At 37.5% G+C, this 14,925-nt stretch overlaps 1 protein-coding gene across 3 annotated transcripts; it reads right to left on the reverse strand.

The window, feature by feature from the left end:
- Positions 1–3,354: 3,354 nt before the first annotated feature.
- PLEKHA3 (pleckstrin homology domain containing A3) lies at positions 3,355–14,915 on the reverse strand. Of its 3 annotated transcripts, none has more exons than XM_027637319.1 (8): positions 14,778–14,915; positions 12,123–12,239; positions 10,610–10,765; positions 9,858–9,994; positions 8,693–8,857; positions 7,508–7,551; positions 6,854–6,969; positions 3,355–5,230 (listed from the first exon to the last, which is right to left on the reverse strand). In XM_027637319.1, the coding sequence occupies exons 1-8, from the start codon at positions 14,815–14,817 to the stop codon at positions 5,103–5,105; spliced, it is 903 nt and encodes a 300-aa protein (XP_027493120.1). In that variant the 5' UTR covers positions 14,818–14,915; the 3' UTR covers positions 3,355–5,102. The 3 variants fall into 3 exon arrangements, with proteins under 3 accessions (XP_027493120.1, XP_027493121.1, XP_027493119.1); XM_027637320.1 differs by lacking the exon at positions 14,778–14,915 and adding an exon at positions 14,357–14,431; XM_027637318.1 differs by lacking the exon at positions 14,778–14,915 and adding an exon at positions 13,790–13,865.
- Positions 14,916–14,925: the final 10 nt, after the last annotated feature.

The following is a 14,925-nucleotide window of genomic DNA, read 5'->3' on the forward strand; positions in this document are numbered from 1 at the left end:
TCTGTGACTCCTTTATTTATTACACTGTTTTTACAGTTCCTGTACTACACTACAGAAAAAGTTGCTGAAAAAAAAGATGGGGTAGAAATGCAACTCTCCAATGTAAACCAGGTCACTAACTGTTGTTAGCTCTTAAACTAGGTAGATATTAGAAACATCCTGGCCACCAGTCAGCCTTGAAAAAAGTCAGACTTTAAAAAAAAGTTTTCATCATAGGTTCTTCGTTGACAAAGGATAAATTCTAGCACATATCTAAGCATTGTGCTGTTCTTATCGCTCTGTTATTTCCATACTTTCCTCTATAGCCTCTATTTTTTTGGCAGCTACAACTAGTACAGACTAGTTGACCCTAATTGCCTGGACCTCCCATGGATTATTAAGGGCTAATGTCCCATCAGTTTTCCATTCCTCAAGTCAGCTGACATACCTGTAGGAGTAAAGGCTGCCTTTACATTCGGGCAGGGGAGATGGGGGGGTGTGAGTTGTGAATCACAAGTACCATGTAGGCAGGTCCAAATTTTGTTATCTGTGGGAAAAAAAGTATCAAGGTCCAAGGTGTAACTCTGCTTCTAGAATTCACTCTGGGCTGTAGAAAAACCTTGAGAGAAAACACACTCACAGCAATGCAACACTTCAGGTGCTGAAAATTCTCTAAGTGTAGCAGGAGCATTAGTTAGCAAACACTATACATCACTATGACTCCCAGCATACCATTACTAGTAAAAAAAAAAAAAAAAAAAAGGCTCAAGTTCATCAGAAGTAGTAAAGCAGGTAGAATGTTAAAAAACCTATTCCAAAAAGACTCACTATAGAAGCCCACTTCTTTTTTATAATTTCCTATAAACCTACACATTATCAAGCACTATCTATCCACATGATGCAGGAAAGCTAAGAATGAAAGAAGGACTAAAGTAAAAATAAGGATTTCAGAAGACCTAAGCTTTTGGGTCAGGACAAAGCCAAACTTTGTCAAGTAATGCAACCAGGAACATTTAGAAACAATCATAAAGATGAAAGAGTTTAAGAGTGCATGGTAATTCTTTCTTAGGGAGGAAAGAAAAAAAGAATAATAAAAATGAAGTAGAAAAAGCTGTTCATTTTAATCTTTAAACCATTCTAAGAAAAAAAAAACCTCAAGAAAGCTTCTAATTCTCATTTCATTAGATATTTAAAAAAACCTCAACCAACAAACTCAGTACAAGACACAAAAATACGTTAAGTACAGTCTTGTTTAACCAACAACTAACTCACGTACACAGGCACATAAGAAAATTAACACTAAAAATGCACTAGGTTAGTTGGTCACTGTGGCAGAAAGAAATAGTGACAGCCAGTATCAGCAGATTTAACCATGGACTTTTCTCCACAAAGGCTACTGAAAGCTCAATCTTACATGGCCTCTTTTGAGTCTTAGATATACTTACTTGATAGAGTGGCAGTGTAAGCAAGTTCATTCTGTCAGTATCTCTTTGGCCCAACTCTGCACAGTGCTTAAGCAAGCACACCTAACTTCAGGCAGATGAGTCACTTACATGACTGAAAATAGGATTTAAAATACTTACAGGCTTTGCTGAAACACGGCTTTAATAGATAATGTTACAGGCCAACCAGCTGAGCCAGTGTTTTTCCACAAGACTGCTAAGCGAATGCTAATACAGAGTGACATCACTAAAGTCACAGCCTAGAGCTTCAATATTCCATTTCACAAAACGCTTCCCTAAAGAATAACATTTTTCGAGACAATAGGTTAAGCAGTCTCTGCATGAAACAAACATTTTGACTATATACTTCTTATATTCAGGTCAAATATTGGGACTTCTAACTTTACAACCTGGTGTTTGCTGTCTTTAAAGATTAAATCTATTGCACTATGGGAATAGTTAGAAAGTTAGAATATCCTGCCACTGGTATATGTATGAAGGCATTTGGTGTTAAGGTTTCCTGTGTGTTGATGCCTTAAGAAAAACTTTTTAACAAAGCTCTGTGAGTTGCTGTATAAATCCTACTATAGAGCTATATATTTTCTACTAACACTTCACATGTGGCAGCCTGAGAAGAATAACTGTGACAGTGGATAGGCATAATAACACTGAGAGATTCATTTTACCACATTTTAGTTAGTTTTCAGACACGGGTATTTCCTTTATTCAGGTATTATACCCCTTTTAAAAGTTTCTAATTTATACTGGCAGGAACAACAGATACACTAGAATACTTAAACTGAGAGGGGCATAAGGAGCAAAAATTATCATTTGTGCAAATAACCTTAATAGATACATAAATAGATTTCAATTTTTAAATTAATGAAGTACAAAAAATTTATGCAGAAGCAACCTCTGAAATATTCTTATCCCAAAGATTGCTTTCTCTGAGGAAAAAAAAAAGTTTAAAAAAGTGAAGCTGAATTATTAAGTTGAAAAAAACACAAGCATTAATTTACAGTAAAGGCCCTGAACACTGTAATCTCAGTATTCACAGCTCTCCAAATCATGGCATGCCTGACCATTAATTCATTATACTATAAGCTGGTAATTTCTAATTATCTGAAGTTATAAACTTCAGATATGTAATTAGAAGTTATCACTTTTCACCTAAATAGATACTATGCTTATACTCTTTAAGTGATAAATACTGTTTTAAAAAAAATAATTTCAGATCGATTTCTTCAGAAGCAAGAGATCAAAACTAAAAGTACTAACTACATATTCTGTGTTGAGGTTCAGCTCTCATTCTCCACTATATAATTAGTGATATAATTAGGCATTCCTGATAAGCTCTCCTTAAACTTGGAAATGAAAATGTGAGAACATCCAGATATTTTTAGTCTTACTGTACATGAATTATTGTGATTCAGCCAGGTAAGTATCATTTTCAGAAATGACTTCTTAGCCCCATATGCCAAAAGTATCACAGCATATCATCTTCACTGATTTCACTGAAATACATTTTAGGATGTTTGGCACAGTCATATCTAAAAAGTTGATTTAACTTTAGCAGGAACATATCACATACATACAGAAAGTTGAAATGGTGGCTTTGGTGACCTGGAGAAACCCAAAACAGTGAAGAAGTAATTACATGGAAATTCTGTGCTTGAATCTGATCATTACAACTTCTGTATTATAGCAGTGTTTCAAATTATTATTTACTACTACATGCACTGATCTCAGAGGTTTTTTTGCACAATTTGAAGTCCAAACTCTTTTCTTTGTAGTAGTTGAAAGCCAGAAAAAAAAAAAATCTGTCAATGTGACATATACTTAACACTATACAACTGGCAGAAACCTTAGTGAAATTTCAAAAAGGAGCTCTAAGACAGCATACGATTCAAGACAACACTCTCACTACAATATGTAGTTTACTTCTCCGAACATCTTTTTTAATACCTTTTTTTTTTTTACAATTGTCATGTCATACAGAATACATTAAAGCAAACATTCAGAAAAAATGTACAAGCATATGTGTGGCTGATATGCATATTCTAGTTTGTATGAAACTGACAGAACTGAGCACAAATGACTGCTCTGAGCTGGTATCCACAAATCCCTTGTACAAACCATTCCATCCCACTTGAACCCGGCATAATGGTTTATAAACTGGCATTTTATATGTGGGCAACAGCTCATATGTTTTTCCCCAACATTTGGACCTATTTTGATTTAGATAAATCGACATTCCAAAAATTTATAAGGATAGCTCCCATTCCCATCTCTCCTTTCCAACCCACTTCAAAACCACCAAATTATTTATATACACAAAAGGAAGACTAGTTAAACCAAATTATAGAAGATCTGATTATAAAAACAGATTTTGGTATGTGCTTGAGTGCAAAAAACCCTGTACATCTATTTATCAATTGTGTAAATCAAAAAGAGTAAATGGCTTGCTTAAAGTGCTCTACAGCTAAGACTTTATAGACCAAGTTTATCCCTAAACAAACACCCCAAAAATCCCCAAAAGCTTACAATGTTAACATTAACAACCTTCTGGACCAAGGTGCTAGTAGGCACTGTCATACTATATTACTAATTAATTATTAAGAGAGTCAGACTCTGACCTCGCTTACAGTTAATGTGAAATTTAAACGGATGTAACTGAGAGCAGAATCCATCTTCTGGTGTATACCATCCTCAAATGATATAAAGGAGACACAAAAACAGAAGCTCCCTATTGTATAAATATGTCATAAATAAAACACGTATAGATACAAATATTCATTACAACAGCAGCTTAAAACAGTCTAACATTTTAGCTCTTGCTTCTATAATACTTTGCTAAAAATACATCTTAAGTAGGCAGAGTAAATCTTAACGGTGCTGTATTAACTACTTGTGATACTACACACCCCAGAAACAATTTATGCACATTCTGAAGCCTTTAGTAGATCTTCAGATCTTTAGTACTGAAAGTAGGTAGAAATTTTTGATGCAAAAAAGAATAAATAAATAAAAATTATTAAATATCCCATGTTTGGTACAAATACTTCATATTAAGTTATTTTTATACATTTGTTTAGAAAAATACACTAAATATTTCTACTTTCATTGGCTAAAAATAAGGACTGGATTATGTATATCCTTGTATTTGTAAAGGCGGCAATGTCAGTTACCGTCAAGCTGCTCGAAGAGACCCATTAGTGCCCATTCCCACAGCCCTTACACTGGCAAAAAAAGCTACTGTGGGGCCAATCACAGCTCTGGGTGGATGACCTGGTACAAATGACCAAGAGGTCCAGGGCACAAGTCTCATTTTCTCCAAAAAAATGAAAATTTTTGCTGAAGTTTATAATGCATGTTTACTAACATATCAGTCAGACCTTCACACTTTTTAAAAAGAGCTACGTTTACAAATGTGGATGCTTATCTGTTAAAGCCATCATTTGTTCCAAAAAATGCACATTCAAACTGTGAAATATTAGGAAAATACTCTTGCAAATAAACTATATAAAGATAAAATACACTTCAAAGATAGTATTTATGTTATTCTATAAAGTGCAGAGAAATCCTTCTAAAAAGGGAAATTACTACTTCCTATAACAACAGTATAATTACAGCAGCTTTTGCATAGCATTATTTATAGAAAATTGAATACTTTCAGTTGTTTCATGAGGAAAAGGATGAAAGAGTCTCTTCCAGTTCAGATCTTTCCTTTGACACTGATTTATTTTCTTCAGGAATGGTTGATGATACCAGATCTCCATTGACAGCACTTCTAGAACAGTGAGCAGATCCTGTGAAGAGATCAGTAAGTATTTAATTTTCAACCCCCAAAACATATCATCCAATCTATCAATTATTCTATTTGCTAAGTATTTCCTATACATAAGGAATCAGAAATGCAATTAGTCTGGACTTGTCCTGAAAGATTTCCATCAATATCATGCCCAAGGATAATGGAGATGAAGACTCTTCAGCCAGCATAAATCAAGTAATTTTTTCATATACAATGATTTTTTACATTAGGAAAGACAGTAACCTGTGAGGTGCAGACATATTCTTCATGAGGAATACATGAATTTTTTTTTTAAAAGAACTGATGCATTGACAAGCACTTAAAATATTTTCTATTATTAAAATGAAATGGGTGACTCACTGCAACTTGGGTATTACTAGGCTACATGACAGGAAAGCAACGGAACTAAGATAACTGGCAGGTAGCAGAGGGAACTTCTAAAACAGTAAAAGAAAACAAAAAAACAGAAAAGCTGAGCTAGAGACTAGAGCTGAATAGTAAGGAACTGTATTAGCAGAAACTTGTAAGACAAAACCTCTTCTCAGCAGTCTGAAGTCAGATTGGGTAACCAACACCAGAGGGCCCAGCTGGTAACAGCAAAAGCCTTGTGTTACAGGAAGCCTGATACACACCTACCTTAGTCATCAGACACAGAACAGGATCTAAACTAAGTTTATTAGTTTGAGATACATACTGGCATACTCTATGCTGGGGCAGATGAATCAGGTGAAAGAGGTGGTCACCATGCAACATGTGAGTTTCAAAAACCCAACGAATTGGCACTGAAGTGTGAATACATGCTTCATGATAGAATGTAAAGCATTACTATCACTTCCTGCTCACACGGGCTTTCAATGATGCAGAGGCCTCAGGCTTTTTAAATCCAAGTGAGGCAGTAGGTATTCCCAAAAGGAAGCAAGACTAAACCAGCAGGAGTGAAGAAGAACTGGTCAAATTAAAGTCTGCCTGAGAGGAGCTATGATGGAATCAAAATGACAGCAAGATTCAAAAGGAAAATCCACAGAAGAACTGGCTACTAACTCAGACAGCCCATCTAATTCAGAGGGAATAATATTCTGATCATGATCTTTATTACTGACAAGGCTGTATGCCTTCAGAACAGTTCTCTACCAAAGACAAGGAGCCACTGAAATGAACCATCTTTCCACAATGCACTGGTGGAAAGTGCATTGGTGGAAACTACTGCCCACCACTCACAAGGGTCACAAAAAGGAGAATTTCTTTTGGGACAAGCAGGTGGCAAACAGCAGTATTCCACATCACTTACGAGAACATTGTTCATGGAAGAGCCTATTAGTACAAACATCCCTTTTCTGATTATGTCTCTATTTTATCTTGCCAGTAGTCCCACTGATTTCAATATAACTACTCCAGCTGGAAGATCCTTTTTAATATGTATGGAAGCCAGAACAAATCAGCGAGCTAACAAACTATAGAAGTGCTTTCATTTATAATACAGGAATCTTAAAACCAAAACTTTAGGTAACTAATAATAAACTTTTTTCCTTCTGCTGATATCAGCACTAGAACAGCTGTTGTAAAAAGGGGAATAAATTGTACAGAAAGATACAAAGAAAACTAAGGCCCTTTTCCAACTTACTCTGAGAATCTTCAGAAGGTGTATCACTGTAAGATTCTGTATCTGAGTATGTTCTTCTGCGTCGCTGAGAAAATCGGTGAACAGATGAACCTGGTTCTTTTACAGAGTGATTAATTCTACAAAAAAAAAAAAAAAAGAGATGTATTTAGTAAGCAAAATCTGTAACAACCCAAACAAATTTAATATACTTTAAATTTGGAATAACTTTGGTACTTAGATTAGACTGTTAATGATCAATGCTTTTCACTATACTAGACTAAAAAATGGCACAGTTAACAGTCTTAATTTCACAGCTGTAAAGTCTCAAAATGGAAATAAAAATGCAATATAATCTTTGCATGCAGAAGAAAATAATGTGAGAATCTGAAATACTGACTCAAAAAAATGTTAGTGTTTCAAGCTCTAGGTCTAATTTCATGAACTTGTCAGAATAAGTCATTTACACTAGTTTCTAGCACGAAGAAATTTTTGTAGTATATTAGAAACAGCAGACATATTATTTGCTACTGACATTTGTTTTCAAAATTAGATCAATTTATGACTTTTAATTTTTTTTTCCCAAGCAAACAATTCTCCCATTTTGATTTTAATGCTAGCAAGTTCAGGGAGGTCTTTTGAGACATAAGAAAAAAGCTTAATGAAACAGAAAATTACCTTTCTGAATAGCAAGGACCAGGGTGGCTAACGGAACGCTTCATCTAGGGGGAGAAAAAAATAAATTCCAAACCACAAACCACAACAAAATGTTACAAGCTACTTATGAGAATAATACGCATATCTACATTATTTTTTACTTTACTTACAGTTTCTACAAAGAAGGAAGACAATTTTTCTTTATTAAAAGTAACCATTCTTAGTTAAAAATCTGATTTAACTATATGAAAACAGATGGATTGCCATCAGTATCAAAAGTTCTAGAACACTCACATGGGAAACAGTTTACTATGAAAAAATACTACCTCATTTCTATGGAACTCATTCCCTCTTGCAGCAAAGTTACTCATAGAGCCATTTCTTAATTGCTATGATATACAGAAGACATTTACCAATAGATGCTTAAATTCCCCATCACACAATAAAGCCAAATCCTGCCTCCTGATTCCTTGCGTTTTCTCTGACATCACTGCCAAATCTCTATGCATAGCAAAGGAAGTTATCAATTTAAATCATAATGATCAGCTTTGTAAGTAAACTGATTAAAGATAAATAGACAAAAGATGCAAATGCAAAGAAAGAGATTCCCACAACAAAATTCCATGTTATAGCTCATCTTGGAATCCATACATACAACTGAGAAAACATTTAAGATGATTCCCTATACACTGTCCTTCTAAGGGAAATAATCAGTAGTCAATAGTTATACAAGTAAGATTTTTACCATTATTTATCTTTTTTGTTAAATAAGGTCATACTAGATTAATACAAGCATCTTCAGTTATATACACTGAAACATATGCTATCTTGCTGAAGTGCTTCAAGCCATGAAGCACTTAAACAGGAGGTGAGGTTATAAAATTTTTAGGATCAGTGTAGAGCTATCACTCTGAAAAAAACAGCTGGACTGAGGAAAAGTTAAATCTCATTCATTTATGAGATACCTCACTACAGGGGCTTGACAGGTACGATAAATTACTCTGATTATGTAAAGGCTAGCAAACAAAGACTGGGAATGGAAAATTATTGATTTATAGTTTGGACCAGTTCTGATTTATAACAAGAGTCAACATTTCAACTGTTGATATCATAGCACATGGCAATAGCATAGCCTTCTGCCACTCCTCCCCCCAGTCCAACTAACAATATGACACTAAAAAAGATAGTATTTCAAAATGTCTAAACCATTTGAATAGGTGATGGTGACACAGGAGAAACCAAGGGATCAGGATGAGGCAGCTGGTACATTTCTGGCTTAAACTTGGCATTAGCAATCTTCACACATTCTTCAAGTGTTGTGATAAATGTATTACATGTGGCACTAAGTAAGGAAGAAGCTTCATTCATGTTCTGAAAATAAATGAAAGCACAAGCATAAGCAAGAAAAAAAAAATGAAAATATGCAAATACAACTCTCCCCACCACCACTCCCACGCATACGAATTTCCTTCATTACTGCTAAGAACTTCCATTTCCTATTTTATTTAATCAAATGTGCACCTTACAATGAGGTCAATTTAAGAAACAAATGTGACAGCACTGTAAATTTTTTCTGACACTTGAATTTCTTTACCAGTCAACAATGCCCTACTGCAAAGCATATCTCACAGTGCCTACCTTGTATCAGAAGATCATTTAGTGAAACAAATGAATTGCAGAAGGAAGCGTGAACAGTTTTAGCACTCAAAAGCCTGCAGGACAGTTTCACCTCCTGTAAACTGACAATTTGCTCTGCTGTGACTAACCATCAACCCCTTGCTTTGCTCTAAGTGACCAGTAACATTGTCCTCAGTCTGCTCAGCAGTGTAAAGAATGAAGCCATTAATAATTTCCAGTACCAACTTTCATTCAAAAGCAGAAATACAATCTAGTATTGTACTAGTGCAATAGTAGTGTTCTAGTATTGTACTTGTGCACATTCAGAGATACCTGCACTGCAGGTTTCCAATACCTGTAACACTAGCTTTCACTCAAAAAAAAAAAAAATGGAATACCCTCCTACCCAAGGAAATAAGAATGGACAAACAAGATTGTTTCACCTACACTGGCCATAACAGAGATGCCAAACAAGACAAAATATTGCCTTGTTCACAAAACAGCTCTTCTGGTCTTTTAATAAAATGGTTCAGAAACACAATTGCTTCCTAAAACATGGTACGATTACATTTAAACATCCAGGTACTTTACACACATAAAATCACCATTAGTATATATGCACACAAGCACTCAAAAATTGCACTTAGGTTAAGTTTCCCAGCCTTAGGGAGATGAAAAAGGAATAAGACATCAACAGTAACTTGAGCTGCATTATATAACTAGGTTCTCCAACAACATTCTAGAAATTCTGTACCTCAATGCTGGGAGGAGAGCAAGTCTCATCATGGTGAACAAATTCCTGTATGGTATGAACTTGTTGCATTAAAAGATCACAGTAGAGACGAAGTTCGGACATTTTGGTTTTAAGAGATTCATTGGTCTCACTTATTTCTATTAAAAAAACAAGGAAATATCAATTTATTGTCTACAATGTATGTATACATTGTAATTTTAAGCACTTTTCGTTTAAAAATTCACTTAAAATGTCCACTTAATTTTGAGGAAAATTGGATTCTGCAGTTGAAACAGACAATAGTTTCTACTTTTGGATAAGTGATGCTAATTTAATGACTATTAAGAAAAAGGCATATTACCAAGAAAAATAAAGTTGAAATCTCTCTTAGTTGCAGTGTACTGTAGAAAAATTTACTGGATAAAATTTATACCCACCACAGTGGCCGGAAATGGTTACATTAAGCCATCCAAGAAAAATTACAGAAAAAATAACAGTCAAAGCGCCAGAAATGAAATGGCTTCACAACAGCTACAAACAGTATGTTTGTTCTTGTGGCAACAACACATTGCTGGTATTTCAGCTTCTTAAGAAGTCACCTCAACCGACCTCTTCTAACTCAAACATGGAGGGGGAATTTACCAGAGATGACTAGAAATAACTACAGTTTATATTAAAAGACAGTAATAGTGACTTTGTATCACAATATTTGCACTATGGTTATCTGAAAACAAGTATCTGAAAAAGTTATATACTCTAGGTAACACACATACCTTTTTCTTTTTTTGTTCTAGTATCTGCTAAACAGGCTTTTGCACTCCCCAGTGCTACCAGCCATCTTTGCCTTTCAGCTGCATTAACTGCTTTCATATAGAAATGCTGCTCCCCTGGGATGATTAGCTCCATTCTCGTGTTGTCTGTTGCATGAACTTGTGATAGAAGAGAAAAAAAAAAATTTTTTTTTGAAAAAAAAAAATAACCTCAACTCAATAAAATTATCTATTAAATACTTACCAAAGTATTTTAAAATGTTTATGACAATCCCACAGTATACACTACATCACAATGCATCACTGCCAACTATGAAAAAGCCCAGAGCTGCTCAACCTTTCTGCCCAGCACATCGTCCAGTCAAGAGACTTGACACTGAGCAGTGGCCAGACTCCAGTAGGAGGGGTTTCCCTTTCTACATTAATAATATACTGTGTATGAGTCTGAAATAACTGCTGTATTCCAAACCTGGCCTAAATGTGGCAAACTGAAGAGCTCTGTCACAGTGACAGGCATTAACAGGAGATTAGATAAAAACTGAAATAATCTCTCTTCCAGATGAAATCTAGAGCCAAGAACTGAGGTAAACTTTGTTTCCAATCTATTATATTCAGTACTACATTTTTAACTGAATACTCTACCAGGTTTCATTTTATTGACCACAGTTCCTTCAGATCTAGTCCCCACTAGCCATGGATGCAGAAGACTCTCCCAAATTCAGACTTCAGCTATTATCTTTCCTTCACCAAAGGAACAAGATGACAAGCAAAATGAACTCAAATGGCCAAAAAAAAAATTATCTTCCCCACTTTACATCACTGATTTCATCTACACCAAGGAAACACTAACAAAAAGGAGTTATCACATGAAAAATACTTGGTGGCCCATGTAAAACAAGTTCCATCTTTTAATATATAAGTACCCACATCACAAGCCCAGTTATCTGCAGGGATCTGAAAAGAGGTCAAGAGTTAACAGCAGTGGAGAGTTAGACAATGTCTTGCTATTAGCCAAGGAGGTTGACCTAAGCTTAGACTACACAACAACCTAAACTCACAGTTTGGCACAAACAGTTCATGTACTAACTCAAATACTGCCATCACCTGTGCCCATGGGCAGCTGCTAACAGTGACAAAAGTAAAAATGACTCAGGAAAACAAAGGACAAAACATCTCTGGTTTATGACCTTTTGGGTCACTGCTGCTTCTCTTCTGGAAAACCAGCATCCATGATTCAGTCCCTATCCCTGGTCATAAGAGGGAAAAGCAGTAGAACTAAACAACTAGCCGATGTAACTTCAGGTATGAGCCACATGTACACAACTGTTTAAAACAAAAAAAATATATGGTGGGTTCTAAATCTCAAAACAGAGCTCTATTCACATTCATTATTATTTGTGAACTATGAAGCAGTCACACTGAACTACAGATAAACAAAAAAGAGGAAGAAAAACTTGCAAAAATGTATGTTTCCCTGGCAGCTAAAATTTCCTCAAGCAGAACTATTCATTCTTACCTTTTATTTCACACACAGCCATCTTTATACTTCCTTTGCTGCCTTTGCAAACATCATCCTGGGAATCATAGTATGACAATATCCCATTGTCTAAAACAAACCACCGAGGCTGCCAACCTAGCAAGATCAAAAACATGAAAAGGAAAGTTTAGTCTAATTACTAAATTGTAAATCAAATTCATCTCTTTGGCTGTTAAAACTTTTATTAAAGAGGCAAACATTAAATTATCCTTGTAACACACCAGGAAGTAGACAACCTGTGCAGTCTGAAGACCAGAGCTGCTCTATAACCAGACTAGTGTTATATGGATATTTCACTCCCATTCTTTTTGGATGCAAGATCACCAGAATTTGTTTTCACTATATTCCATTTTAAAGAAAAATTAAATTTTAATTTAGCCACCAAGAAATCCTGTTTTGAAGACTGATGAATTACACACCTCTGAAAAACTATTCTCATTCAAGTATATTTTTCAGGCAGACTTTCTTAAGATTGTAGGAACTTCTTTGTAAGAGACAAATAAATGACTGACGTCACCAACTCCTATGCTATGGTCTCTTCTGATTACTGTATTTCAGTGAAAACTTTGTATGTCATACTTAAGTATTAACACACCATTTTCTCTCAAAGCAGTCCAGTTCCATTGACCAACAACAATCATATGTCGGGCACTGTGTGTAGAACTCATGGGTTATTCTCCTAGATCCATTTATGAGGACAGTATACACCAGCTCCTCTACTAATGTTTTCACCAGCTTTGCATTAGTAAAATTATATAACAATCTCTGACTTCACTACATCTACAAAACAGAAATTTATGCATAGACACAAATATCTTTGAGCAGTCTATGCAGCATTACGCCACACAGTAAATTACTGTCATGGGCCTTCTTGGATTAAAGTATATTAGCATTCCTTTTTTTATTTTCTTTCTCTTTTTTTTTTCTATTTCATAAAACTCAATACTCACTGGAATAGATGCCCTAATTTCTAATACAACTAAATGCAAACCATTTTGCCTAGTAAATCACCTTTGTTTCTAAAAATAACATTGCACTACCATATTCCAGTAGAGCATAATCATTATACTGGCCCATTGCAGTCTGGGGCAGCTGTACAACAGGAGCAGATTATCCCTCTATTTTACAGCTCCACACCAAAATTTAACTTCCTACTCAGCTTGGGGTTTGGAATGGCAATAACTGTGTGGCCAAGAACTCAATGCATTTGATGATATGACAGTGTGGTCCATGGTGCTTCCCAATTGCCATCCCAACAGAGCAAGCTGCAGCCATCCAGCAACAGTGTACTTCAAACACAGGAGGCTTACTCAGGTAACAAATTCTTGAAATCAGCTAAAGGTTTCATATTATTCACATTCTTACGATGCTATCATCATAGAATCATTTAAGGTTGGAAGAGCCCCAAGATCAAGTCCAACCTTTGACTTCATCAACTAGACCATGGCACTAAGTGCCATGTCCACTTGTTTCTTGGACACGTCCAGGGATGGTGACTCCACCACCTCCCTGGTGAGCCCATTCCAGTGCCTGACAACCCTTTCAGTGAAGAAATTCCTCCTTTCAGGGAATTGCAGAGAGTGACAGGGTCACCCCTAAGCCTCTTCTCCAGGCTTAGCCTCCCCCAGCTTGTCCTCATGACTTACTCTCTAGACCCTTCCCCAGCTCCATTGCCCTTCTCTGGACATGCTGCAGCACAGGTGTCATTACGAGTTGTAACATTAATTGAAAAAGTGCAAGACCAGGCCCCACTACATCACATCACCACTTTGTGATAAAGAAATAATAACATGTAATTGTTTTGTTTTTTTTATTTACTAGCTATAACAGTAAGCATACAACTCTTTTTAAATGCAGAGTGGTAACTAAAAAGCAGATCCACAAGAACCAGAGGGCAAAGAAGATACTGCCAAGGCACAATTAAGAACGGGATGTGATCGAGTGCTGATCAGCTCTGGAAAGACCCCTCCAGAGTCCTCTCACAGTATCAGAGGAGAAACCTGTTTCACCCTGACAGCACCAGCTGTCCACTGCCTGCTCCAGAGGGAGATGGTGTCTCTATCACAGCAGAGGACCAGCCAAACAAAACCAGAGCTTTGCTGGCAAATGCTGGCATTTGGTGCACTTTTTGTCTGCAGCGCTTCTAAAAAATGCATTTTGTGAAGCTAAAGTTTATCATATGTTTTACAGGTTGGGATACAGGAGATCCCTACAGCCTGTCCCGCCGAGAGCAACCCAAGTCGTGAGAGAGACTCGGCCAGGCCGTTCCCAGAGGAAGGCCGAAGCCCGGGCACCCCTTGCCCGTGGGGGGCCGGGGCCGCGCCGGTGCCCGCAGGGAGGGCCCGGCCCGGCCGCACCGCGGGGAGCGCTGGCACCGCCGTCAGGCGCGGCCCCCGGCCCAGGCACGGACCCGGCTCCAGCCGCCTCAGGGCCGCCCGCCGGGGCTCCGAGCACAAACGGCAGGCGATGTCTCAGCCAGCGCGTTACCAACAGCTCCGGCCGCCCGCGGGACCCCCCGAGGCAGCGGCGGCGGCGCGTCGCGGGCAAGGCCGAGCCCTCCCGGCGCCGCGGGCCCCTCACTCACACCCCAACCCCAACCCCAACTGCCGTCCCCCGGCCCGGCCCCCCGCCTACCGGCCAGGTAGTTGGTCCACTTGTACAGGACCCCCTCCATCGCTCAGAGCCCGGCGCCGGGCCGCATCCTCCTGCTCCGCCGCAGGGAACGGGCGGCCGCGGCCGCCGCGGGGATGGCGCTCCCCTGCCGGCCCCGCCGCTGCCTCCC

The sequence above is a fragment of the Corapipo altera genome, unplaced genomic scaffold (assembly GCF_003945725.1).
Source record: "Corapipo altera isolate COAL_440 unplaced genomic scaffold, ASM394572v1 45, whole genome shotgun sequence".
In the NCBI taxonomy this organism is placed as follows: Eukaryota; Metazoa; Chordata; class Aves; order Passeriformes; family Pipridae; genus Corapipo; species Corapipo altera.

Excerpts from the sequence above, each read along its gene's own strand:
- PLEKHA3 (XM_027637318.1), bottom strand. The coding sequence starts at position 13,865 with ATGTTACAACTCGTAATGACACCTGTGCTGCAGCATGTCCAGAGAAGG. Across the intron at positions 9,995-10,609 it reads TAGAACAAAAAAAGAAAAAG|AAATAAGTGAGACCAATGAA; the intron begins GTATGTGTGTTA and ends TTTTTTTAATAG. Across the intron at positions 7,552-8,692 it reads CACCATCACCTATTCAAATG|ATGAAGCGTTCCGTTAGCCA; the intron begins GTTTAGACATTT and ends TTCTCCCCCTAG.